Source organism: Eptatretus burgeri, chromosome 12, assembly GCF_056783735.1.
Source record: "Eptatretus burgeri isolate ZD-2024b chromosome 12, Ebu_testis_v1, whole genome shotgun sequence".
NCBI lineage: Eukaryota > Metazoa > Chordata > Myxini > Myxiniformes > Myxinidae > Eptatretus > Eptatretus burgeri.
The window spans coordinates 22,962,943-22,990,281 of record NC_140972.1 but is presented as its reverse complement, the minus strand read 5'-3'; the positions used below and the strand labels follow the sequence as shown (position 1 = coordinate 22,990,281).

The following is a 27,339-nucleotide window of genomic DNA, read 5'->3' as shown; positions in this document are numbered from 1 at the left end:
TCAAAAAAATTTCGATTTTATTTTTTGGGCATTTCTACATGCACGTCGATCTGGTTTAGTTTATTCAATCGTGGTTCAGTAGAGTCTGATCCGTTTTGACCTACAATGAATAGGATATCGGGTTCACTTAAGTGACCCAGCAGTATTGGCGGCGGAGGTTTTGCACTCAACCGAGTGTCGAGTTAGTCATAGTTTTAATTGACCTGCCTTGTCTGTACTGTGTGACGATGGGTCATCTGTGCTAGTTGTGGGTCACTCACTGACCCAGCAAGAATGTCAATGAATGATTAAAATATTGCTCACATTCATGTGGTATAAATTCTGTCTTATCCCTGATTTTAATGATGTGTATGACTGTGTGTATGAGCGTTGCCGTATATGAGTGAACATGTGTGCCTGTTTGTCTGTACGTTTTGTAATGATGTAGCAGTTAAATAGGAACTACTCCATTTTGTGACATCCGTTTATTAGATTACAAATGATGAAGCTGCATCTGCAAATACACAAGAATATAACTGTTATTACTTTTACCAATGTTCGTGTTCATCCATTACTCTCTATCTCCCTCCAAGTCATTGTGATGGACAAGGAACAAGAACTGATATATTATGAGCATTTGTATCTGATGTGTAGACGTAACTGAACGAAATGAGAGTTTATATGGATATGTAACAAGAAGAGAAATAAACCGTGCAATCATGTGGGGTGGACTACCCATCACGCAAGACATGGACCGAGGGATTATTCTGCTCCAAACATGACGCTGGTCATGTCGTAGTCACCCGATGTTTGCCATGCAGGTGGACGCCGAGTATGCGAGCTTCCAGCACCGGTGACTGGAGTGGCAGTTGTTTTGACCTGTGAGGCAGGTGCTCGTAAATGCGAGGTGTTGAGTGGCGTCCTATCGTCCAAAGGCATCGAGTCGTCGTTCATCATTGGTGGGTCCTGGTATGCAGGAGTATCACCAGGGGGAGTTGGTGACGATGGCCCCATGAGGTCTGTGGAGGGTGGCGTTGTTTGATCCAGTGTTGAAGTGGTTAGATGGTTGTCCTGTTTGCACTGGAGCTCTTGGCCATAGTGATAGAGGTCATGTACGATGGAGTGACGTGTGGACTGGGACGTATTTCTGGAGAAATTTCCAGTTGCGGAGCGTTGCTCGCCCTGAACCGTCGACACTTAGGACATATTGGTTTTGCTGGCGGACTTCAATCACTGTGCCTGTTTTGTCCCATTTGCGAGGATTGTGGCCGATCTAGTTTTGGATGCGGATGTGGTCTCCAACAGTGAGTGGTGGTAGTCTTCTTGTGTGCTCTGACCAGCGTTCAGCAGCTTTCATGTGGCGGTTGCGGAGAGCAGCTTCCCGGTTGGCTAAAGTGTCTCTCCATGTTTAATGGGGTCTCTATCTGCCTGGGAGGATAGGTATGAAGTCCTTTATCGGCCTGCCAAACGCGCACATGGCGGGGGATAGCTTTGTGTCCTTATCAGGACAGTTCCTGTGTTGCAGGATCGCATGCTGGAATGAATCTGTGTCCAGCTCACCATGAGGGCCGGTGTTGTCAGTGATCATGCGCTTCACGGTTTTGACTCCAACTTCTGCCCGGCAGTTACTATGGGGGAACGCGACAGATGATAGGTGGTGGTGGTGGACTCCCCAGTTCAGTAGGAATTGGCGAGTATTGCCAGCGATGAATTCAGGGCCACCGTCAGAAGAGAGTTCATCAGGTATGCCATCGGTGACGGAGCAGCGACGCAAGGAATCCACCAAGCCAGGCGAACCTCCCGATGCCCTCTCAACGACAGGCCAATTGGAGTATCTATCGACGATGAGCAAGTAATGAAAGCACTTGTATTGAAAGTAATCGGCACATATGCATTGGAACGGGGTAGTCTGGAAGGATCTGGTTCATGGGTGGTGCGCTGGGTTGTGAGGGAGCCATGCGGTTGCAGTGGTTGCAATTGTTCCTGACGTATTTGATTGCAGGGGTGATTCCAGGCCAGAACACAGACAATTCAGCTCTGGCAATCATGGATGATACGCTTTGATGTGCAGCATGAAAAGCTTCCAGGCAGTCCTGTCGGAGGGACGGTGGGATGACAATGCGATTCTTGTAGGTGATTACTCCATCCACGGTATGTAGGTGATCCCGGTATTGGTAGTATTCTTGGAGTGTCGATGGGATATCTTGACGAGAGATCGGCATGCCTGATTCGATGATGTTCACCAACCTGTTCATATTCTCATCACTACTAGTAGCCAATCAAACCTTGTTCCAGGTGATGGTCTCGAGTGTTTTGAGTGATGAAACTGCAGCCGTGTGCGATGAGGATGAATCAGTGTTTGATGTCTCGATGCAACGTATGCCAGCAAGGAAGTCTTGCTGTACTGTAGGGTAAGGAAAGGTGTTGTCACTCTGGGGCGTATATGCAATGGATGATATGTCATCTGTCGGGTGCATCTTCTCGGGATTGTCGTCGCCTGTAGGGTGGTGGGAAATGGTGTCCGCCGCTCTGTTCTTTACACCAGGGACAGGGACCATGTTAAACATGTAGCAAAGTGTTTTTTCTTTGAGGTTCCGGAGTCGGTTGTTTGGGATTTCATTGAGTGATCTGTCGCCAAAGAGCTTGAGAAGCAGTTTATGGTCGACCGCGATGGTGAGAAACTTGCATCCCAGGACAAAATAGCGAGCTTTGTCTAATGCGTCAGCCACGGCTAAGGCTTCCTCTTCAATCGGGGCATAACGAGATTCTGCTGAGTGTGTGAAACGACTTCCGACTAGTGTGATCTTCCATCCTGTGGGACAGCAGAACAGGGTGGTTGATTGACATGGGCAATGTTTCTGGAAGAGCCAGGATCCGACGCCGACTTTCGACCAATCTGTGGCGAGGCATGTTGGTCTAGACTTGTTGAATATCTGTACGCCAGACTCGATCTCATTGACAATGACCTCCTTAGATTCATGAAACAGTTCGTTAAGGCGGTCGTCCCAGGCAAATGTGGTGCCAGGCTTGAGGAAGGCTCGAAAAAGTAGCAAGCGCTCTGTCATACTGAATGCATATGAAACTTGATTTACCAGCCAAAACCATGAGCGGATATCCGTGATGTTTCTGGGCAGAGGGAATTCCATGATAGCCTGTAGGAATCGTTTGCAGGGCCGAACGCTATCCTGTGTGATCTGGAATCCAGTGAACTCCACAGTCTCCTGGCCAAATACGAACTTCTCTGGGTTGAGGGTGATACCGTTTCGTCCACAGATATTCAGCCACTTACAAGCCTGGAAGAAACTTTCTTCTAGGTTTTCAGCACATAGTAGAGTGTCATCTATGCACTTTGTTTTGTTTGGAAAGTCAGAGGCTATCTCATCAAAACGCCTTGAGTATCCATCGCCAGAGGCGATATATCCTTGTGGAGCGGTACGGTAGCGGTACCTGCCCCAGGGTGTGATGAAGGTCGTGAGGTGTCTGTCACCTTCTTCCAGTGGAATGCTGTGATCTCCATTCCATGCATCAAATACTGCCTTCAGTGTTCCTGAGGGTACAGACCGTGCTTGGTGGAAGGGTGATTGTGTGTGATGGGTTTCGCGTGTAGCGTGGCAGTTCAGAGGTTGCATGTCTATGGTACGACGAGGTTTGCCATTTTTCTTAGCACACACAACCATACGGTGGCACCACGTAACTGCCTCTCTGATTGGGACAGGTTCGAGAACACCTAGCCTAACGTCGCGATCCAATCCAGCTTTGACTTCATCCTGCCAGTGGGTGGAGACTGGTATTGGTGTGTGGTGGGCCACGGGTGTAGCATCTAGGTTGATCATGAGATGTAGTGGTGGTCCATCCATCATTGGGAGGGGTTTATGCTCGCAGGTATTAAAAGTGCTTGATCTGTCGTGATCCAGGAGGAATTGATGAAGTCTCTCACGGTTCGCTGACGTGGCTGGGAAAGGCAACTTTGTGGGCATTGGTGGTGGGTTCTCCCGAGTAGGGCAGTCACATTCAGATGCAAGTCCATTGTCATTTCTGGGTAGGGGATCTAGTATATCTGAGGTGGTGTTGACTGTGTCTCTGTCTATCTCACCAACTGTAGGGAAGGTGTTGGTGATCACGCCCAGACTGATACATGCATCTCGACTGAGGAATAACTTGTCTGAATTGTCAGTGATGTAGGTAATCTGTCGAGTCTCCAGGTTGCTGCCATCTTTGTCTTCGCCTGATATCCTGAGAATGTCGGCACTGATGATTTTGATCCCCTTGTTGGCAGCGTGCATCCTCATTGTGACTGGGATTAGGTCTTTGGTCTTGAAGCCAAGGCCGGAGAAAGCTTTCATGCCAGCCAAACAGCTTTGACAACCAGTATCCGCCATACAAGTGATGCATTTGGACTTGGTCTTGGTGTAGAGAATGTATCCTAGGTGCTTGTAATCAACCTGGAACGCTCCGATCATCAGTTTAACGAACAGTTGGGGCTTTGATAATTTCCGTATCCAGGTGTCAGACAGATTGTTGTACAGGTGGTGGTCCAGGCTCATAGATTTGGGGAATGTTGCATCAGTTGCAACTGTGCACAGGGAATCAAACACGGCACCTTCTGATTCGTTAGCGTTGGCCTTGGTGGTTGATTTGTTCTTGTTTTTGCACACCTGATCGAAGTGATTGGTCTTCCCACAATGCACGCATGTATGACCATAGGCGGGACACTCTTTTCTGAACTTGGCGAGAGATCGGTGCCCGTGTCCTTTCTTTCCACATTCGGAGCACTGCTCTGACTTGTCTGTTGTTTTGCAATCATCGTCATGGTAGCCTCTTAGTGTCTCATTCTTGTGACATCGGTAGTATAGGAGCTGCTGGCGGCATCCATCCCATGTGATTGTGACTGGAAGAGGCATGAGGCTGAGCGTTTGCCAGATTCTTTAGCTTCGACAAACTGGTAGATTTCTTCGAGTTTCATGTTCTGGTTACGGTCGCCCATTAGGTCGAGTTGAATGTCCTGGTCAATGAGCCCACGGGTTACAGAGTCATAGAGGAGTGGTTCTGTGTAATTCACATCTTCATTGCAGGGAGGGCATTGAATGATGAGTTTACATACACCTGCTTGACCACGGAGACGTGCCCCGAATGATCTGACGGGTTCGTTGTGGTCCTGGTGCATATCATGTAGTGCAGCGCGAGCAACCATGATGTTCTCTTCTCTCACTGCAAGCCGCTTGATAGCCTTAAGGACATCGTCCTCTGAGTTGTTCGTTAGTGTGTCGTCAGCATTGCGAGTCAAGTCTTTTCTTAATTGTTCATCGCAACATTCCAGCAGTTGGATGACCTTGTCTTTGCCTGTCACTTTGGTTGCATCTGCATAGTCGGACCATCGCGATTGTAAATAGGCCCATTCCTCACTTGTCCCAGCGGATGAGATCGTGGGACGTTTCACCTGCTCAACTTTAGCTGTAACGACGTTGACATTGGCAGCTGTGTGAGTTGTGGCATGAGTCGTGATGAGCGCCGCAGCCAGGACTGCTTCAACATCGGGGGTGGAGTACTCGCAGTCAGTGATAGGACAGTTTACGGTGGGCATCCTGGGGGTTGGTTGTCTCAGTGGTGATGTGTTCAATGCTTAGCTTCATCATAAATAGGAACTACTCCATTTTGTGACATCCATTTATTAGATTACAAATGATGAAGCTGCATCTGCAAATACACAAGAATATAACTGTTATTAACCTTTACCAATGTTCATGTTCATACATTACTCTCAAGCAGTGCGGTGCTATTTCTTGTGGCTGCTGAGTTGAAGCGCCTGGACTGAGGACAAGACTGCAGTGAACTTAAAGGAAAGGCCGACACATTGTCATTGCATTTAGTTTGCAAGTTCTAATCCTATTAATGGCAATCAAGGGCCAAGGCATTAATGTTTTTGCATGATGTACCATTGCTTAATTACCCTGGTACTATTTTAATAACTAACCACAGAATATATTTTTCTTTTTAATCTCAGGAGTGTTTACACATGAGGCAATGAAAAACTACCGATCACTGGAAGCCCACAAATTTTTTGTCTCTGGTTGGGTGCAGACTGTGCTGCACAAAAATGTTGGAGGTAACCATGTTAGAGCCTCTAACATTTGTTTGATCAACCATCAAACTCTAACATTTGATAGAAATTGATGCCACGATTGATGGCTCTAAGCCACAGAAGTCTCCTCTCTGGTTCAGTAGCCTGACTTGGTACGAGATAAAAGCAGAGTTCTGAAATTTTTGCCTTGTTATTAGTACAACTCAAAATACAGCAACTTTTTGGCATTGTTGCAAATAATAATGTGTAATAAAGGCGACGAAAGAAACAAACTTGTAACAGGTACGAGTCGAGTGCCGTGTGTTAGCGCGAGCGCTACATACACAGGGCGATCTGAGCGAACGAGGTACTTTGTTTTCCCCTTCGCCAGCGTTGTTATGCGGACATTGCATTATGGGTCGGCGAAGTTCCCGGATGTCCGATCCCGAGAATCCCTGAAACATCTACATAGATGCAACGTTGTTTTTTTGGTGAAAGCTACTCAGGTTTCTGCGTTGTATACAGCAAGTACTGCAGTTGGTAATCACACGACTCCAACAACCTGCTGATTCCAGAAAAAAATTGCCAAGATTGGCGTGTGTGTGTGTGTGTGTGTGTGTGTGTGTGTGTGTGTGTGTGTGTGTGTGTGTGTGTGTGTGTGTGTGTGTGTGTGTGTGTGTGTGTGTGTGTGTGTGTGTGTGTGTGTGTGTGTGTGTGTGTGTGTGTGTGTGTGTGTGTGTGTGTGTGTGTGTGTGTGTGTGTTTCATAAAGCATAACATATTCTTTCTGCTAACTCCCTTCCCCCACCCCTCTCTTTCTGTCCCATCCTTGCTCCACTCCCTCCCACCCACATCCTCCTCTCTCATTTTTCCCATTCTTGCTCTACCCCCTTTCAATGCAGTGCGGTCCCCTCCTCCCGCATCTTCTCTCTTCTCTCCCTCTCCCCTCTCTCCTCTCCCCTCTCTCCTCTCCCCTCTCTCCTCTCCCCTCTCTCCTCTCCCCTCTCTCCTCTCCCCTCTCTCCTCTCCCCTCTCTCCTCTCCCCTCTCTCCTCTCTCTTCTCTCTCGATTATGTCTGGATGGGAGTTTGTCTCTGGACGTATCCGAGCGGTGTTCTTCTCCAGACATGTCCGGGCGGTGTTTGTCTCCGGACGTGTCTGGGTGGTGTTTGTCTCCGGACAGCTTGGCTCTGGTTGCGTCTGGGCGGTATTTATATCTAGATGAGAGTTTGTCTCCCGAATTGTCCAGACAGGAGTTTGTCTTTGGGCTGTGTTTATAGTATTAGCAGTACAAAATGGATTTCAGACATTATTTTGTTTCCATATTCACTGTTATTCTATGCCGAATAATTTTGATGAGACTGTCTAAATCATAATTAATGCTCCACCACACGTCTGCCTTCCCTTCCTCTTACCTCATGCTGTCTTCCCTTTCCCCACCCCACATCACTCTCCCTCCCTCCTCTCTCCTTTCCCTTCCACCTCTTCACTCTCCCTGCGCTCTCTCTCCCCCACCCCTCTTTCCCTCTTCCCCCCTCGTTTTCTCCCTCCCCCCTTTAGTATTACCATCAGCAAAGCGGCAGGTGGTATTTGCTGGTGAATAATAAAACAATGTGTGAATCGAGTGGTGATGGAGATGGATACAGACAGATTGAAAAGGATGAGCATAAACTGACTGTGGGGTTGAAGGAAAGACTGACGGGATGAAGTTTGGTGAAGCGGGTTGTTGGTGGATTGAGGAGATTAATAGCAGGTGGAGAATGGGGATACATCACACCAGGATAATACAGACTAACATCAATGTATCCCCCCCCACCCCAAACCCCCATACAAAGGGCAAATGTCTACCAACCACATAAACTTATGAAATAACATATTCTGGGGAATCCTGCGTGTACATGAATGCTCTCACCAAGGGTACATTTCCAAAACCATTACAATATATTGTTGCGGTTCTGTAAAACCGCATGCCTCAAAGGCAATGGTACACAGCATACAGCGATCCCAAGGCAGTTATTTCAATGATATGTGTATTAGTTAGTCCCTTCTATATGTCCGGTGGGTAAAGGGGAAAGATGCGTTGCGTGGGACTCTCAGTTAGATCTCTTATATCTCTTTAACCTTTAAAACTCGCAGTTCTTCGACTCTTTTTCTTCTCTACACCCCTTTCTCTCACAAGAAATAAGCAAACAGGCACGCACATTGACCAATAATGACGAAAGGAATGTGAAGAGCAACATGGATCCTTTGCAGTATACGCACCAATACAACGTGGATCAGTACGCCCACCAATACACCGTGGATCAGTACGCGCACCAATACAACGTGGATCAGTACGCGCACCAATACAACGTGGATCAGTACGCGCACCAATACAACGTGGATCAGTACGCGCACCAATACACCGTGGATCAGTACGCGCACCAATACAACGTGGATCAGTACGCGCACCAATACAACGTGGATCAGTACGCCCACCAATACAACGTGGATCAGTACGCGCACCAATACAACGTGGATCAGTACGCCCACCAATACAACGTGGATCAGTACGCCCACCAATACAACGTGGATCAGTACGCCCACCAATACAACGTGGATCAGTACGCGCACCAATACAACGTGGATCAGTACGCGCACCAATACAACGTGGATCAGTACGCGCACCAATACAACGTGGATCAGTACGCCCACCAATACAACGTGGATCAGTACGCCCACCAATACAACGTGGATCAGTACACGCACCAATACAACGTGGATCAGTACGTGCTCCAATACAACGTGGATCAGTACGCACACCAATACAACGTGGATCAGTACGCGCACCAATACAACATGGATCAGTACGCGCACCAATACAACGTGGATCAGTACGTGCACCAATACAACGTGAATCAGTAGCGCACCAATACAATGTGAATCAGTACGCGCACCATTACAACGTGGATCAGTACATGCACCAATACAACTTGGATCAGTACACACACCAATACAAAAAGGATCAGTACACGCACCAACACACCATGAATCAGTACGCGCACCATTACAACGTGGATCAGTACGCGCACCAATACAACATGGATCAGTACGCGCACCAATACAACATGGATCCTTTGCAGTACGCGTGCTAATTTGCCATTCAAAATTGTGCACCTATTCTTAACAGTCATTTCACCTCAGACCTACATTCCGCTCACCAAACTGTGCCACACTCACCGCAACGACTTCATTCGACTACGAAAAATCTTCGCATCAACCTACACTTTCATATTCCCACTGCAAACGCAACCTTTATTCACAATTCTACTACAAGGAACTTCAACCTCTTCCCCACAATGCCATGTTTCAATCCTCTCTCACTACAAATGCCACATGTTCACACTACTCTACAACCTCCGCAACTGCCACATGGTCATCAAACTCTCACCATAGCCTCGAAGGACACGGAGGAGACATAGGTTTGGTTATTTTGGGGCATAACTCGAAGTGTGAAAGTGCGTTGTAACTCATTTCAGGATCTACAGGTGGTGCAGGGATTTCCCTAAAATCCCATGTTTGAATGGAGGCCCATGCACATTCTGGGCCAGAGGGCGCTTCCAAAAACCATGGCCCCATGTTAAACCCGGAGCTCTGATGTATGACCAGGTCGGCAAGCGACTGAGCCATTTTTCGCATTCGGGGCCTAGCGGGGTGTGGCTATGACCGCTATAGACCAATGGGTAAGCGTGATTTCGCTAACAGCCCCATTTGATCTGATTTTTACTCCTCCCCTTGTCCGGAGCTTATATAAAGAGCAGTTCAGTGCAGAGCAGATCGGAGAGCAGTTCGGAGTCAGCAGATCATTGGGGACACTCTCATCTCACACTCCCACACCCAAGACACCCTCAGTATTACCTCCTCTTCCCCTTTCCTAAGCGTTGTGGGCTGCGCCGGTCTGCCGGCCATGCCAGGTATTGAGAGGTCGTTACTCCTCTTCTGCTTCTTTCTCTCTGGGCAATCTCTAATTTTCCTCAGGTGTGTGTGTGTGTGTGAGAGATGGCACCTGTTGTAGCATAAGTTTAGACTGTATAAGAATTAACAGGAAACTCTGCACTGTCTCTCTTTCTGCAATATTGTTTGCCTTTTGCTGCACCCCACAAATTCCTTGCTTTCCCTGCTGTACATTGAAATAAACACATTTACTCTGCCACATAACTTTCCTCACAATCTCGTTTAAATATGTGTTGTTAGAAATGTTCCCAGCTCGTTCTTGTCTTTTCCTCCATTGCTCCAGCATGGCCCACACCCGAGCTTAGCCAGGGTGTTATTCCCCAATAATCTGTTTCATAGCCGGTACGTACTTGGCAGCTCCGCTTGGCTGCATCTGATCTGGTAGGTCATCTGAATAATGGAAGTACATATCGAGGGCATGATCCCCGGTAAGGAGGTCACGTTTCCTTCGGTAAACGGTTGATAGATGGAGGACCCTAAGTCACGTCGTCAAGTCATTGGTGTTCGCGGTCGACTAGCAACCCGCCGCAACACGGTCATTCGTGTGCAACGGCCTTTGTTTCTGGTGAGTCCGGAGATTCCGGAGAGGAACCCGAGACAACTCCTCCCTCGTGGTTCCCCCGCAATGCCAGCACCGTGACAATATTCATTAATTATACAGTATTGGTTATTCCTCAAATATGTTATAATAATTTAAAGGATTGCTGCAAATGATGTAAATTTCATAACATCCTGCATTGAACTTTTTATTACCACCACCCACCAAAGTTAGGCTATCTTTACACCACTGTCTGTCTGTTTATTTGTTACTTGCGAAAATCAAAGATTTTTAAAGTATATTGGTTGATCTTGTGCGTTATTCTGTCTCTGTCTATCTGTTTGGATGTCAATCGCCTCAAGGTCATAATTGTAAACCGATCTTCACGAAACTTCCACGTAGTAGAGTTAATCATAAGCAAGAAGCCTATTATTTTTGAGGTAAAAAGGTCAACATAGGTCGAAGGTCAACAACTTAGGTGAGATTTCTAAAATCCTCAATTTTCATCCGATTGACTTGAAATTTGAAAAGGATTTGCATTTCACGTCAATGAATTCAACCAGCCAATTATTTTTGAGGTCAACATTGGTCAAAAGGTCAAAGTAGGCAGAAGTTGTAAAGTTGTCAATTTTCATCAGGTTGACTTGAAATTTGAAGAGGAGTTGCATATTTGTTCATTGAATACAACCACCAATTATTGTTGAGGTCAACATCGGCAAAAGGTCAACGACTTCCATGAGATTTCTAAAATCCTCAATTTTCATTCAATTGACTTGAAATTTGAAGAGGATTTGCATATCAGATCATTGGATTCAAGGAACAAGTATTTGTGAGGTCAATATAGGCCAAAAAGTTGACATGGGCCAAATTTCTAAAATTGTCAATTTTCATCCGATTGACTTGAAATGTAGAGTATTTACATATTTGGTCATTGAATTCAACCACCAATTATTTTTAAGGTCAAATAAGTTTTATGGATTTCACAAGTATCGTGCTATGCATGACATCTTGTTTGTTTGTGTTCAGGATATCTCAAAAAGTTGCAAAGGGATTTGGATGAAACTTGGACAGGGTGGGTGGTGTGTGACAAGGTAGAATTGATTCGGTTTTGGTGAAGATACAGATAGGGATAAGGATAATAGAATTTTAAAAGTGATTCTTCACCATTGAGATATCGGGCCAAAAACGAAATATAACATGATATCTCAAAAAAATGTAGACGGATTTGGAAGAAACTTGGACAGGTTTGGTGTGTGACAAGGAAGAATTGATTTGATTTTGGTGAAGATCTGAATCCATATTGGGGTGGAGGTGTGCACTCTACCAATTGCCCTTCTTGTTTAAATTTTAAACCTCAAAATATAGTTCCCTTACCTAAAGTAAGAGTCTTAACCTGTAAGCAGCCTGGTGTTGGTTTAGTGGTTAGGGTTGCGGCTTGGGATCCTTGGGTCCTGAGTTCAAGCCCCGTTGGCCGCTGAATTAAAAAATACACCAGGAGGTTGACTCAGCCTGTCATCCTTCCGAGGTCGGCAAAATGAGCACCAGTGTACTGGTAAGGGGACACTGCATCAGCGGCATAGCTGCGTCCAAACCAATGATGCAACCAGCAGCCATAGGCTGCACTTGATAGCGAGAGAGAGAACCTGTAAGCAATTGACATGGTTTCTCAACTGCCCAGATCATCAGTTGGGCACCTTATTTCTCGAGGTTTTGATACTTTCAGCCCAGAACCTAATACATTAAATCATGTGCATGTTACCTATCTCACACACACACACACACACACACACACACACACACACACACACACACACACACACACACACACACACACACACACACACACACACACACACACAAACACACACTCACACACACACACACACACACACACACACACACACACACACACACACACACACACACTTACTTTCCATTTTTCATTTTGTAATATGCAGTATATAAATTATCATCAAATTTTTGTTCTTTATAATAAGATACCGTTATGTAAAATTTTCAGTTGGTGTGACCTGGACAATTGTGACTCGTGAGCATCTCGTTGGTGCGACATTTCTTTGCCATTAGTGGGGCGGCTTAGCTGATCAATTGTGCACTTTCCCTTAAAAGCATGAAACTTGGCACATGCTTAGAGTAATACAATACAAAGATTTTTAGTCCAGGGGCCACCGGAAATTGCACCCCGTATGGCGGCCATCTTGGATTTCAAAATGGCCACCAGTGTGGACCTGTTTTGTTAAATATCTCCTTAACTAGTACAGATATCGAGATAGTTGAACCGCCTATACCTACATTTTATGGCTCTGGGAAGCCAATGGTGACATAAAATGTTTGAAAATTGTGGCTGCCATCTTGAAATCCAAGATGGCTGCCATTGACAAACTATTTTGCTCAATATCTCATTAAGTGTACTGCCACAATTTTAAGTACATTAAGTGTACTGCCACAGCCACAATTTTGATGCGATCTCAGTGCTCTCTTACATGCTTGAGCCATCTATTGTCACCGGACGTCTTCTCCCGGGCCAAAGACTTAAGGCATATTTCTGGAACTGGTGACCCCTTTACGCTTGCCTTAACAGGTGGTACATTGGTGTGGTAATTTGGCAAAGCATCGAGTTTCTTCGTGCCAGCTGCACCACCAAGAATGATTCGACCATGATCAGTGCCGTCATCAGGTTGTCTTGGGTGCTGGAATAATGAGATGCCCGTTCCATGGAAAGAGTCTTTAGCTGTTGTAGAACTCGGGTTAACATCGATATTGTCAAAAGCGGATGTAGTAAACAAGTTCTGCTTCAGGTTTGGTGGACATACAACCTGTTCCAATCTGTAGAGTAGGCACACACTATTTCCCATATCAGCAGAAATCTGAATAACTCTATCATACGTGATGCTGATATCAAGCTGGGAGAGCTTCTCCACCAATTCTCTCTTCCTGGTTTCTGCATGTAGTTTCAACCCAATATAAATTGCCTGTGGGGTTTCCTGTTCCAGACTGTGTCTCAAATTAGTGGGTTTGTCCTTTTGCTTTTGGGCATGCTTGACTGCATTGAACTTAAGAAGCTGTGCCAAGCTAAGTGCAGCTGGGTTAGAAGGTTGGTACGCCTGGTCCTTAATGCTAGGACCCTCCAGTATCATGTTGACTAATGATATAAGTGAACGAGGCACAGATTCCTCCTGACATGTTGCACTAAATGAACCATCAAATGGCTTGGATTTATCAAACAGATGTCCACGGACTATCTGAACCGCCCGTGCAAGGTGCACTGCATCACTGTCACTGTCCTGTTGACACACCTTTGCTAAGGCATGTCCAATGTCCTCATCAAACATTAGAAAAATGTCTCTGCCCTTTTTAGTTGCTCTCATGTCAGGAAAATGGGCAAGAATTCGCTGCATGAGCCTTGTAGATTGTATGCGGCTTTCCTGCTCGATTCCGAGTTGGTCCAGCCTGGAGGAATACAGGTTTGATAGATCAGCAAGCTTAAATACAGGAGCAATGGTGGCATCCTCCAAACGGGTTTCCTCAATATATGTCACAAGTTCTGCAAATGCTATGCTACAGAGCATGTTATCGAGATTCTCGGTGCCTTCTTGCTCCGTTTGGACCATGGATGCATGATAATAGAGAGAGGCTCAGCACTTTGCATGGTATTTTGCTTCAAGAGCAACCATATCTCCACCACTGAGACGTCTCAGCAAGTCATCGTCTTCTAGAAGTGCAGCACACTCTCGAACACGTTTGTCTGTTTTGAAAGTAGAAACCTCATGAAGTTTCTCTTTTCCAGATGACCGCCCACAGAAAAAGCAGAGATCTTGAGAAATTGATGATGCAGAACTTGACCGAGTGCGCTTAGAAACACCAGATGTACCTTCACCTGCATCATCAGCCGGTATATCTTTAGAATGCTTCCTTGCACGTTCCAGTTTTGTATTGTTGTACGTAAGCCTGCACGACCTATGCAAACGTGCATTATGAGCAATGAAAGCTGCCTCGACACCATGATCTTCGTCCAATGTGTATCGTTCTAGGAAGCAGACCGAGGTTATTAAACTCGAGGAGATTATCAGCCAATGTTTTGTACCCTGCGAGTGTTGCTTCACCTTGTTCACATTTTCGTTCACTGGGAAACTGAACCTTTTCAGTGGTGTTCTGTTGACAAAATGCAGAGTTCCCACTGAGTAACTCGACCCATTTCAGCATCTGGCTTAGATGGATCCACAAGTTTGATGCGCTTTGCCATCTCCAGTTACAGATGAACGGGCCTATGTAGGGTTGATCACTTGTGCAGTCACCATAACAATGGATGATGTCCCTGAAATGAGTAGATGCATAACTACTACCAGTTTCATAGTTTGATCAATATTTTAAAGCATCAAAAATTTCTTTGTCTCTGAAATGTGAGCATAGACCTTTAGAGCAAAATAGCTGTGGATGGCGGGATTTCAAGATGGCAGCCACAATTTTCAAACATTTAATGTCACCATTGCATTCCTAGAGCCCTAAAATGTAGTTCTTGGCGTTTCAACTGTCTCGATATCTGTACCAGTTTCGGAGATATTTAACAAAACAGGTCCACAGTGGCGGCCATTTTGAAATCCAAGATGGCCACCATACGGGTTGCAATTTCCGGTGGCCCCTGGACTAAAAATCATTGTATGGTTTTACTCTAACTATGTGCCAAGTTTCATGCTTTTAAGGGAAAGTGCACAATCGACCTGTTTTTTGGAGCTAAGCCGCCCCACCACATCCTTCTCCTTGTATTACAGACATTCCATTCAGATTTGGTCTGCTGGTTCAGCATGAATCATGACAACTGAGACGTCAAAACCACTTTAAAAAATACACCCGTGCGGGAGTGACGGTCATCTCTGCGAGAAACAAGGTAAAACCAAAACTAGCCTTCTAGCTGTTAAAATAAAAAAGTGTTGCGGTGTTCCGAACGAGAGCCGAATAGGGTCTATTTCCTGACTTACCACACAGCTGTAGCTGTCTACTGGACACCAATCACCAAATTTATATACTATACTCTCCTCTGCACTAATGCCAACGAGTCCGTCTAATATCAGGTAGGTAGATGGCCAAGAGTCCGTAGAAGTAGGTAGTATAATCACTATCACTCTATGTAGTAGAGTAGGTAGGTATAGTAGCAAATGGCAGACAGACAACTACGACACAAACCAGTCAGTCAGTGGATTTGATGGGTAGATACGTAGGCCTAGCCTTTTTGTTTTCCAATCTCTTATAAAAAGTGCAACAACAACACTGACGACACCACACTACTCACTCTTACTATCCACCGTTCTGTTCGTTCAGTTCAAAATATTCCAGTGGACTCCACTGGACCAACCGATGACTAAGACAACCGATGACTGTGCACTATATGCAGGAATAATGTTTATATGTGTATGACATAAGATAAACGCGGAAGGAAACCGGAAATATCGCAATCGCACATGGCGATTATAATTATTTGACGAAGCAGTGCTAAACACCAGAAATATCAAAAACACAACAACACCGTAAAAACTTCATATGACTGGACACCTGTCCCGTCGTGTCGGCTGCCGATCAATATTCGTGTCAAAAGAAGGATGGCGTATATCAAAGTGCTGGAAAACAATGGAGATCTCTCTATTGTTTTCCAGCACTTTGACGTATATTAAACACATAACGGTATGCCATCCGATATTTTTCGATTCTGATAGCTTCTATGACCTAGACCTATGGCGATTTGGTGGGGACATTCGGCTATGAGTGGGGGTCCCTAAAAAGCTATGCTATGGGCAGGCAGGCAGATTATATAATAGGAGTCACAAACCACGAGTTAACGAATACCGAGCACGAGAACGACCTTTACAAGCATGAGTTCCTGTTACGAGGGTGTAGTGTTCTCAGGTCAGGAGGGATTTTTGGCCAACTTTGAAGTCACGTGACGTGAAAACAAAAGCGAATATCGAAAATCCGGCCCGATCAAATCTAGATATTGTCCCATAGATTAATATGCCATAATCAACTTCAAGATAACTTAAGAAATGTAGGAGGAGATAGATTTTGAAAATCGTCATTTTGCAACTACATGAAGCAGTTTTCACAAAATTCAAAGTCACGTGACGTGTACATATTCGAAGATATCGGTATTCTTTCGAATGGACATGAAAGACAAGGTCAGCTGCTATGCAATGACACCATTCACTAACTTTTACCATGCCCAGTAGAGAATATATAGCCTCGTGAAGGTCGGGCAGTTTTTGCAAACTTTGAAGTCACGTGACGCGAAAACGAAAGAGAAATTCGAAAATCCGTCCTGATCAAATTTAGATATTGTCCCATAGATTCATATGCCACAATCAAATTCAAGATCGCTTGAGAAATGTTGGAGGAGATAGATTTTGAAAATCGTCATTTTCACATTTTTTTTGCCAACTTTGAAGTCACGTGACACGAAAACGAAAGCGAATATCGAAAATCCGGCCAGACCAAATTTAGATATTGTCCCATAGATTCATATGCTCCAATCAAATTCAAGATCGCTTGAGAAATGGCAGAGGAGATAGAATTTGAAAATCGTCATTTTCGCAACTTCAAAGGCCTCGTGACCTTGGCCTTGACCTTCGGTTACCTTGAAAGTCATACCATCGTGTACGTCTCATCGACCTCTATCAGGATCACTAATGACCAGATCTCCCGCTTCAACTTCATTGTGGACGGATGGACGGACGGATCGAAGGACATCGACACCCATATTATTAGGTCATGCTCGAAGAGATGACCTAAAAATGACAGGTATTTAAATACAATACAAGAGCCCCAGCACCCAATGTTATTTTAAAGTTAGAAGGCCAATTGGGATTTTTTTTGTTAAATATCGATTTAAAGATAATACTGTTCTTGCAAATGAAAGCCAGCTTCATGCCCTTGTCTAAGAATGGATCGTCGTCGTCGTCGTCGTCGTCGTCGTCGTCGTCGTCGTCGTCCACAGGATATTCGAATGAGGGTGCAGGAATTTTGGACTTGTTTAGCGTGCTGGCGATAACTCGCCTTGTCTTCATGATAGACACGATACTGTATTTGGGAATGGATCTTTAACATCCACCAACGACCAGTGCTGAGAGACGTGTCCTCTGAATAAATGTCATTCTGATGGACGAGGCTCATCGATGCATCACCCTGCATGCAAAATTCCAGGGTAACAGTTTAAAACTCGGTCAAGATCATTTCTCAAAGCTATCCTGCCAGCTCAGACCTCAGCATCGGATGAATATTAAAGTCCTCTCCAGGAGATTAAAGTATTCTTACAAATCTCACACTCTCACTATGTCTTTCCGAAAGGACCGTTTGGACCCCCCCCCCCCAACCCCATATACTTTCTCAACAATCCTCTGGAAGAAGTCCCCTCATTCAAGCTTCTGGGTCTCACTATCTGCCATGATCTTTCCTGGGAAAGCCACATTTCCAACCTGGCCTCTAATGCCAGTCGCCGACTGGGAATCCTCCATCGCGCAAAGTCCTTCCTCGGCCAACTTGAGCTCCTGCCACGTATAAGGCTTTTGTCCGCAGTCTGATGGAGTACTGCTCTCCCCTCTGGGCTGGTGCTCCTGCCTCTCACCTTTCTCGGCTTCATGCTGTGGAAACCAAGGCATTTCGGATCATTGGCATGTCCCGCGATGCAGCTAAATCTTTGGGACTCTCACTCTCTCACCACAGGCAGGTTGTTCGTCTTTCTATCTTCTACATTCTCCTCTCCGGTCTCACCCCCCCTGCTCTGTCTAAGATATGTCCCCCCCCCCCAAATTTACGCAAGGTGCTCAAGGTCCGCCAGGAACCCCTTTCTGGTAAAACCACCAAAATCACGAATCACTGCTCACCTTCACTCATTCATTCCTCTTTTTCCCCACCTTTGGAATAAACTCCCACTCTCTCTTCAATCCCATTCTTCCCTACAGGCCTTCAAAACGGCTGTTCACCACCACCTATCTTCCCCCATCCAAAACCACAATTTTTTCTACCCCTGTGAATCCACCCCAAACTCACCTTCTTCAAATTCTCTGCCACCCTTCCTGAAAGTTCTCTGTCATGTAAGGTCCTGAAAGTCCCTGTAATGTCCACCCCGTGTTCCCCACCCCATCCCTCTCCCTTCCACGGATCTCCTCATGTCTCTGTTCCCCACTGTATTGTCCTTCCCTCTCCCACTTCTCTTGTCTCCTGCCCCCCATGCTGTGCTTTGTGTGTTAGCTCTCATAAGAGCCTCGACAATGCATACAATTTTTTTTTTTTTAACATTGAAACTATTTCTTCTCGAAATATACCACAGCCATTTCTACGATGTATATAATTGTGATCTTCATTGACATGCAATGCCAAATCAGATTTTCTATTTACAGCATGTCATTCATGAGAAAATTCATGTTATATTTGTTTACCTGTAAAGACATACAAGTATAATAAGGCTCAGAGGTAGCATGCTGCAGCATCAATGGCTCAACTAATGATGAGCTCATTGTGACAGGAGGTTAAAATCTCGCGATGCACCGAACAGTTTTAACAGCTGTGGAGATGTTCGAAATTAATGGTGGGTTTGAGCGCGCAAGAACTGAGGAGAGACATGAGAATCTTAGCTATTAAAACTTACGGGTTTATTCCCAAACCACAAGCAATAAATCAGGGAATAGTGATCACGAGGAGACGACTGTGGGTTTAGATAGGGAAGAAAGGGGGGATGCCAAATCGATAATATATAATTATACACAATGTGAAATAAAAATGAATCTAAAGAAATCTAAGGCGCCTCACTCCGGACTCAAACTCAAACAGGAAATGGACAAAACCGGGGGACTCCGCTGCGGTGGTGGTGGGTGGAAGGATGGGTGCGGAGCAGCTACAAGCATGTGATGAGGAGATGATGAGCAGGATGATGAGATGAAAACACATGACCAGGTCGATGAATGGGGCAAGGCAGGCAGGCAGGACAACCTTCTCTCCTCAGCAGTCTTTTCTCCTCAAACTTTTTCCTCCATTTTTACCTGACAAGGCTCTCCTCATGTTCGCCGTTCTCAGACCAACCATTCTATTAGCTCCTACCTCTTCTCCCTGGGCAATGCTCCACCCCTCGGGAGGTAACAAAATGCTCCTCCCCTCGCTCTCGAGGCGATCCAAGCTCCACCCCTCTCTCTTACAAAGTCTCCCGGTACCTGTGGTTTACATTGGGGTTTATACACACAATTCCTTTACCATAATCCCTAACTAATTATTACCATGCACAACCCCCTGTATGGTACACATACAAACAGACATTCTTTAAGCTGACATGTCCCTACTTGTTACGTCGAGATGTGCTAACTACTCGTACACGGAGCATGCTACTCTATACATTCCCACCTGTTCTAAGGTGATATCTTACCCTACACACACACACACACACACACACACACACACACACACACACACACACACACACACACACACACACACACACACACACACACACACACACACACACACACACACACACACACACACACACACACACACACACACACACACACACACACACACACACACACACACACACACACACACACACACACACACACACACACGCCAATACTTACTTTTCAGCTATCATGTCTTAGTTCAATCCTTGGATTATGTACAATAAATTGGGTGGCCTGTCTGCAAGCATTAACCAATAGAAGTTCAAGATTACATGGTGTTTTTTTTGAGAAGAGTAGACAAGTTATCGAAGAGTAGACAAATAAATTTCTCCCACCTTAAGAGGAGCATCAAGTTTGGCCAGCCACTTCGTGAAAGACTTGTGCCACAAACAAAACTTTTGAGGAACGACCCTCGCACAAGGTGGTAATAACTGGGTAGTAGTAGTCGGAGTAGTAGTAGTAGTAGTCGGAGTAATAATAATAATAATCGTAGTAGTAGTGGTTGTCGTGTAAAAACGAGATAAAACCTTTCCATCCCAAAATTTTGATTTTAAAGTTGATGAAGATTTTAAAGTGAAAATTTTGATTGAGGAAGAAGATGCTGGAATGGGAGCTTCATATAGCAGTTTCAATGGTCACCTTTATTATTTTAAAACAGCAGAAACCCTTTAGGACATGGGAGCACACAAAATTAGATATAGTAACACTTCTCAAGGCAATAGAAAAATATATAAGAGGACACTGAAGGAACACACAAACAACCAAAGCCATGACAACAACAATTATGTGTTATAAAATATCTCTTTTTCACGTGTATCAATTCATTTTTACATCGTCATTGACACTCACAGAGAGAGACATGCAGTATGTTTCTCATGAAGCACAACATACCTTCTTTTGATGAAATCTGTTGGCGAAGCGACAGGTCGGTACACCTGGTTCAACAGAAACGCACAAACGTTGACTTTTAAATATGACATCATCCTTGTAAAGTATCACCTCGTAAACCTAACAGCCTAGCTCCTCATAAAAAGACCCATGTCCTTTGTCTTGTGTATGTAGATGTGCAGCCAGTTCTGTGTTCTGCACAAATATTTATCCCATAGTTATCCCCCACGTGCTGTTTATCAGTAACTTAAGCCTCACTTGGGTATGGACAGCTGCAAGCGGACAATGAAATAATTTATTTTTGTTTTCAGTTACACGAGCTCACAGAGAAGCAATTCATCCATGTGACTTACTGGATTGTTTCAAGTGGAACCTACACTTCTTGATCTTGAACGTTCAAAGGTAAGGTGAAGTAACAAAATTGTCCTATTTGTCAAGGTATTCGCCGACTACACGTGGGTATATGAACATTATTGTGGTAATCAAATGGAAGACGAAATACTGCATTAGTCATCAGAAAGAACCAGAATAAGTAAAGAGCAAAGATGGAGTCATCAGGAGGAACCTGGATAGGATTCGGGTTTCAGCCGCTACTCCGCAACCCCCAAACCCATCCAGGTGCAGCCAAGTGAGCCTTACATAAAAATTTCTGCAAAAATTCACTTCTACAAAGAGAGATGGATGATGAAAGAGAGGAATAGAGAGTAAAAAGGTTGAAAGAGAATAAAAAGGAAGAATTAGATTGAATTTAAAGAGAAGTGTGAAATTTTTTTTTTTTAGAAAGAAACATGAAAGGAACAAAGAACAAAGATGTCGGGAAGAACCCGGACAGATCGATTTCAGCAGTTACTTCCCAGGCTCAAACACAGCAACAGGTACAACCTAACAGAGGTCTGTCAGTGGGGAATCACAGTCCACCCAGTATTAGGATATGGTACAAAGATAACCAAACGGAAAACCAAATCCTGCATCGGAGTCATCAGAAGGAACCCGAATGAGTAAAGAGCAAAGATGGAGTCATCATGAGGAGCTTGGACAGGATTCGGCATGTCATCATGCGATTATAATCATTATGCAATACGAGTATAAAAGCCTGTCAAAAATGATGGGTTGGAATTATTTTATTTGAAATATTCAGAGACCGAAAGAAATGATTTTTTTTGTAGCAAGAAAAAGCGTTATTTTAAAACACGACATGCACAAATGTTACCCTATTTTCTTTATCTTCTGGGACCTTTCATTTTGAGGGAACACCCTCGTGAGCGTGCCAAAGCCTGAAGCCTGAAGCCTCGGCCTAGCGTCAGGTGTTGTTGTATCTTCTTTATTTTGTAGACACCGCACGTATATAAATGAAAACTCGTTTTACTCTGCACGAGTTACACATCACGTGCAGCGAATTTCACCTCCCTGTGCCTTGTATTTTTTGTTATTTTTAGCTCGCCTGTTCGAAGAACAGAGAGCTATACCGATACCCCCGGCATGAGCGTCAGCGTGAGCATGAGCGTGAAAATGTTAAAGTTTTTGGTGCAAGTTATTTCCTTTCTAATGTTTTTAATCTACCACACTATTTTTTCCTGATTACAATATACAATACATATATTGCTTTAAAATTATTTGGATCAGACTTCACTGCAATGCTTTATAAAAAATATGATTAGACAAGTCTTGTAAAAACGATAAATGTATAAACAGGCGAGCATTGGGTGGCTTTGACGCCAACTCTGGTTTTGAACGCTTCTGTACACCACCAGTGAGGTACAGTTTTAAGTCACCGTCTACATTTCCAAAAGAAGAGACCTAATTACTCTTTATGGAAAATGTTTTTCGAGTTTTATTATCCTGAAAAAATAGACCGTCGTGAACACAAAGTCGCATTAAAAGATTGGCCTTTGAAACCATTCTTAAATCGTGCTTTTGAAGGGGGACAGACATCACACAAACAAATACACAAACACACATTGTGTTTTACATGGCAGATCGATGAACCAGACTCGGTGGCATTTTCCCTGTCTGTGGCATTTTGAACCGTTGCTCATATCCATACATGTTCGAGGCATTAAGTCGTAACAACTTAATGCCTGGAACATGTATACATCTTTACAAGTACACACATTCCATGACGTTTGCTTTCACATCCTCATCACTTTGAAACTCGATGCCAATCAGATGCTTGTTGATTGCCCCCATAAAGAGGGAAATGACACATTGACAAATCTGACTTGAGGCGTGTCTGAAACCTTCTACATCAGCAAAGGTTGAAGTTGTCACATTAGCTATACGAGGGAATCCTACTATTAATTTGCAATTGGTCACTGACTTTGACACCAAAACAAATTTTTATTACAGACACGAGGCATCAAAAATCTACACATATCGAACAAACAGTTTCAAATAGAAGACCTAGCCGCCATTAGAGCATTTAAATTGATCAGATGTGGCAATAAATGGGAAATGTTGCTCCGAGCTTGCCGGCTCGATGACAGAAGATGCCGTTTGCATTTTTGCCTTATCCGTCCCTATTCCGTTTAGAATCCCGTGCAGCAGAGTCAACTTGTTTGTGTTATTAAGAAGCAAGCATTGTAACACATTTGGCAGCAAACCCGGCCATCATTTGCATATTGAATGTAAAATGTCATTGTGTAACGGATGACTGTATTGCTTGCTATGCATGGGTCGAGAGGATGGTGCAGAAATTTTGAGCTATCCCAGTCTGGATTCGACTAAAAACTTTCATTTTTAGTGTATCGCAGGTGTATTTAGTGTATTTATCTTTTAAAAACATGAATAAGGGCTGTTCAGGATGGCATGTACTAGTGCTCATGTCCTAAGACTATTGAACCTGCACAGTAACGCATGGAGAGAGAGATCCACGCAAATCAACAAGGCGACTCTCAGCTGAAACAGGAATCAGTCACACCTCAGTGCAAGTAAGATGTTTGGCTTTTTCTTTACAAATTCAGCTTTTCCAGGCACTTAATGAAAATGATCACAGAAGATGGGATGGATTGTGTAACCGCCTTTCTGAAGCACTGGAAAATGAAGATCTAAGAATCGATGACATAATTTTCTCTGCTGAGAGTCATATTTACATGAATGGGATGATCAATAAAGAGCATTGTAGATTTTGAGGATCGGAAAAGACACAAGAACATGAAGAAGCCTCACTTCCTTGTCCGAAAATCACTGTCTGGTGTGGATTGAGATCGTCACAATTCTACGAACCCTATTTTTGAAGACCCAAAATACTGAAACGGCAGTAAATGTGACATCAGATCGTTATCTTCACATGCTGAAGACTTACCGATGGAACAGGGTGAGATATAATGAGAATCTGTGGTTTAAACAAAATGAGACCACATCCCACACCTCGAACGAATGTCTCGCTTGGCTGAGGGAAAACTTTCCTAATCGCCTTATCGGTCAGGTCAGGTTCGATCTGTGACCTGCTACAGGTACCATGTAAACCTGTACTAACCTGTTCCATGGTCGGGTTGTCGGCGACTAAACCGTCTCCCCCACTAGGTTTTCTGGTGAGGAGGATGTTTGGATATGGACACCCAGCAGGATTAAAAACAAAACCTGTCAAAGGGCGGAGGAGCTCCTTGTGAGCCAACGGCCATCCATATGTAGTGCCCAACTGTGTCTGCGGACGTCGTCCTGCAGTTGGGTCACTTCTTATTAGGAGGTTGGTGGCAGGATTTGCACTCTGGCCACCGTAAAACCCTTTATTCCGCAAAACGCAAAAAAATCTGAAAGCCCACTCCGTGGGAGTACCTCCTGTGCAGCTTCCCTTCGCAGGGCAGCTCACCGGATGACGGGATTGGGGCAAAGCCTTCGGGACCCCCAATCTTTGATAGGAGGGAAACCACGGGGTAACATCCCTGGGTCAGATTGTGGGAGAGGTGTCGGAGTGGTGCTGAGGTGTCGTCTCCTTGGGTTAACAGGTCTCCGTCTCCAGACGGCGGTCTCCTTGGGTTAACCTGAAGCGGTCCCTTCGGGTGGGTTCCTGGAATGATCACCTGTCTCTGTTATCATCTGAGCTCAAGCGTTTGGACATCGGGATTGCAGCTCTCTCTGAGGTTCGGAGACCAGATTGCGGCGAGATAATGGTGGGTGGTTACACCTACTATTGGTCTGGTCGCTCTGATGGTTACCATACCCAAGGAGTTGCTGTAGCTGTGTCCAATAAGCTGACCCCAATGATAATTGAGGTAACACCGGTCAACGAGCGTATTATGAGATTAAGGATTCGCCACGCCTTAGGTGTCATTTCCCTGGTCTCTGTTTATGCTCCGACTGAGGCGAGTGATCTCACCGTGAAGGATGCATTCTACGCCACACTCGAGTCTGTGGTTGATCAGTGCCCCAGACGAGATACACTTCTAGTCTTGGGGGATTTCAATGCATCGACTGGAACTGATAGGGATGGTTATGAGGTGTGTGTTGGTCCCCATGGGTCAGGAACTATGAACCAGAATAGCACTAAGTTCCTTGACTTTGCAAGAAGTCATGGACTTAGGGTGGCTGGTTCATGGTTTCAGCGCCCACAAGCTCATCGCTGGACTTGGTATTCCAACGCTGGCGGTGTGGCAAAGGAGATTGACCATGTCCTCATTGACGGTCGTTGGAGGATGATCCAGAACTGCAGGGTCTACCGGAGTGCTCAGTTCCTCAATACTGACCACAGGCTTGTTGCAGCAAATCTAAAGCTGCACCTTAAATCCTGGAGAATGGTACCATCCCAGCCTTGGTTGGATCTTGGCAAGCTCAGGGATGAGAGAGTAGCTGAGGAGTTTGCGAACAGGCTGAGTGGACACTTGGGGGGTGTGGGTGCTTTGGGGGGTCCTGAAGAGTTGTGGAGCGCCTTCAAGACCACCGTCCTTGATGTTGCCGGTGGATGCCTTGGAGCTCACCGCAGGGCAAAGAAGAATTTTGTCTCTCAAGGGACACTGGATACCATTGACCAGAGTCGCAGGGCCAAGCTGAATGGCAGAGCTGAGCTTTTCAGGGAGCTGAGGCGTAAAACTGTACGTGCACTGAGGGTGGACAAGGAGGCCTATGTGCGAGGAATCTGTGAGGGGGTAGAGCATCACCTGTGGACAGGTGATTTTCGTCCCGCTTACAGGGGAATTCGCGCATTACGTTCATCCAAGCCCATCCCTCGGAGCACTGCAGTTCGAGCAGAGAGTGGTAGGCTCTTGACAGAGGAGTCTGAAGTGAAGGCCCACTGGGCCGGTTACTTTGAGCGGTTGTACCAGGCTGATCCCCCAGCTGTCGAGTTGGACGTCAAGGGTGTTACAATCCCTGTTGCTGACCCTCGAATCAACTGTGGTAAACCTACGCTTGTGGAAACACGGGCTGCGGTGAACCAGTTGAAACGGGGCAAAGCTCCAGGGATCTGTGGCATCCATGCCGAACTTCTCAAGGCTGGTGGAAATGCTGCACTCGTGTCGTTGCATGCAGTTTTGTGCTCTGCCTGGAACACAGGCATCATCCCAACTGACTGGAAGAGGGGCCTTGTTGTCCCTCTCTGGAAAGGGAAGGGTGATCGCCAAGACTGCAACAACTACCGAGGGGTGACGCTGCTCTCAGTGCCGGGCAAGGTCTTTGCTCGGATAATTCTCGATAGGGTTCGCCACCATCTGCTTGAGCACCAGCGTCCAGAGCAGTCAGGCTTTACACCAAAGAGGTCAACGATTGACCGTATCCTTGCACTTCGTGTCCTCACCGAACGCAGACGAGAGTTTTGGCAGGGGCTGCTTGCAGCCTATGTTGATCTCTGTAAAGCGTTCGATTCAGTGAATCGGGATGTCCTCTGGAGGATTCTTGGTCTTCGTGGGGTGCCACCAAAACTGATCGATCTGATGTCTGAACTCTACTCTGGTACTGAGAGTGCTGTGAAGTGTGGTGGTACCATCTCTGACTTATTTCCAGTTGTTACTGGAGTTCGTCAGGGATGTGTACTTGCCCCCACACTTTTCAGCACTTGTATGGACTGGATTCTAGGGAGGATGTCGGAGAGATCAAGTTGCGGTGCATCATTTGGGAATGTCAAGATCTCGGACCTTGATTTTGCAGATGATGCAGTCATCTTTGCGGAGACTTTAGACATCCTCTTGGGGGCCCTCGAGGTGCTGAATGAGGAGTCGGAGCCGTTGGGATTACGGGTTTCTTGGGTCAAAACTAAGATCCAGGCTTTCGGTGACATCTTGGATGCTGCTGTCCTGTCTGTGTCTGTTTGTGGTGAGGATGTTGAGGTCGTGGAGAGATTCACTTACCTTGGCAGTGATATTCATGTCTCTGCTGGCTGCGAGTCAGAGGTCAATAGACGTCTGGGTCGGGCCTGGGGAGTCATGGATTTACTGGATCATGGGGTGTGGCACTGCCGGTACCTGTGCGGGAGGACGAAAGTCCGAGTCTTCAGGTCCTTGGT

The 27,339-nt window shown here is 45.4% G+C and overlaps 1 protein-coding gene, 1 long non-coding RNA gene and 1 pseudogene across 10 annotated transcripts in view; 1 reads left to right on the top strand and 2 right to left on the bottom strand.

Moving 5' to 3' along the window:
- LOC147015251 (uncharacterized) overlaps positions 1–27,339 on the bottom strand; it is a 166,178-nt gene that overhangs the window by 129,123 nt on the left and 9,716 nt on the right. For 2 of the 8 annotated variants that reach the window (XM_085849829.1, XM_085849830.1), the window contains exon 1: positions 20,910–21,110. The exons of 1 other annotated variant lie outside the window; for it this stretch is intronic. In XM_085849829.1, coding sequence (XP_085705955.1) covers positions 20,910–21,001 — 92 coding nt within the window. In that variant the 5' untranslated portion in view covers positions 21,002–21,110. Of the gene's footprint in view, positions 1–19,665; positions 19,776–20,909; positions 21,113–27,339 lie in introns of those variants that run through there. 5 more of the 8 variants (XM_085849827.1, XM_085849831.1, XM_085849832.1 and 2 more) reach the window with 5 other exon arrangements.
- Positions 12,658–15,121, bottom strand: LOC147015252 (uncharacterized; annotated as a pseudogene).
- LOC147015250 (uncharacterized) overlaps positions 21,167–27,339 on the top strand; it is a 26,908-nt gene continuing 20,735 nt past the window's right edge. For both annotated transcript variants that reach the window (XR_015050254.1, XR_015050253.1), the window contains exon 1: positions 21,167–21,308. This is a non-coding gene — a long non-coding RNA (uncharacterized LOC147015250). The remainder of the gene's footprint in view (positions 21,309–27,339) is intronic.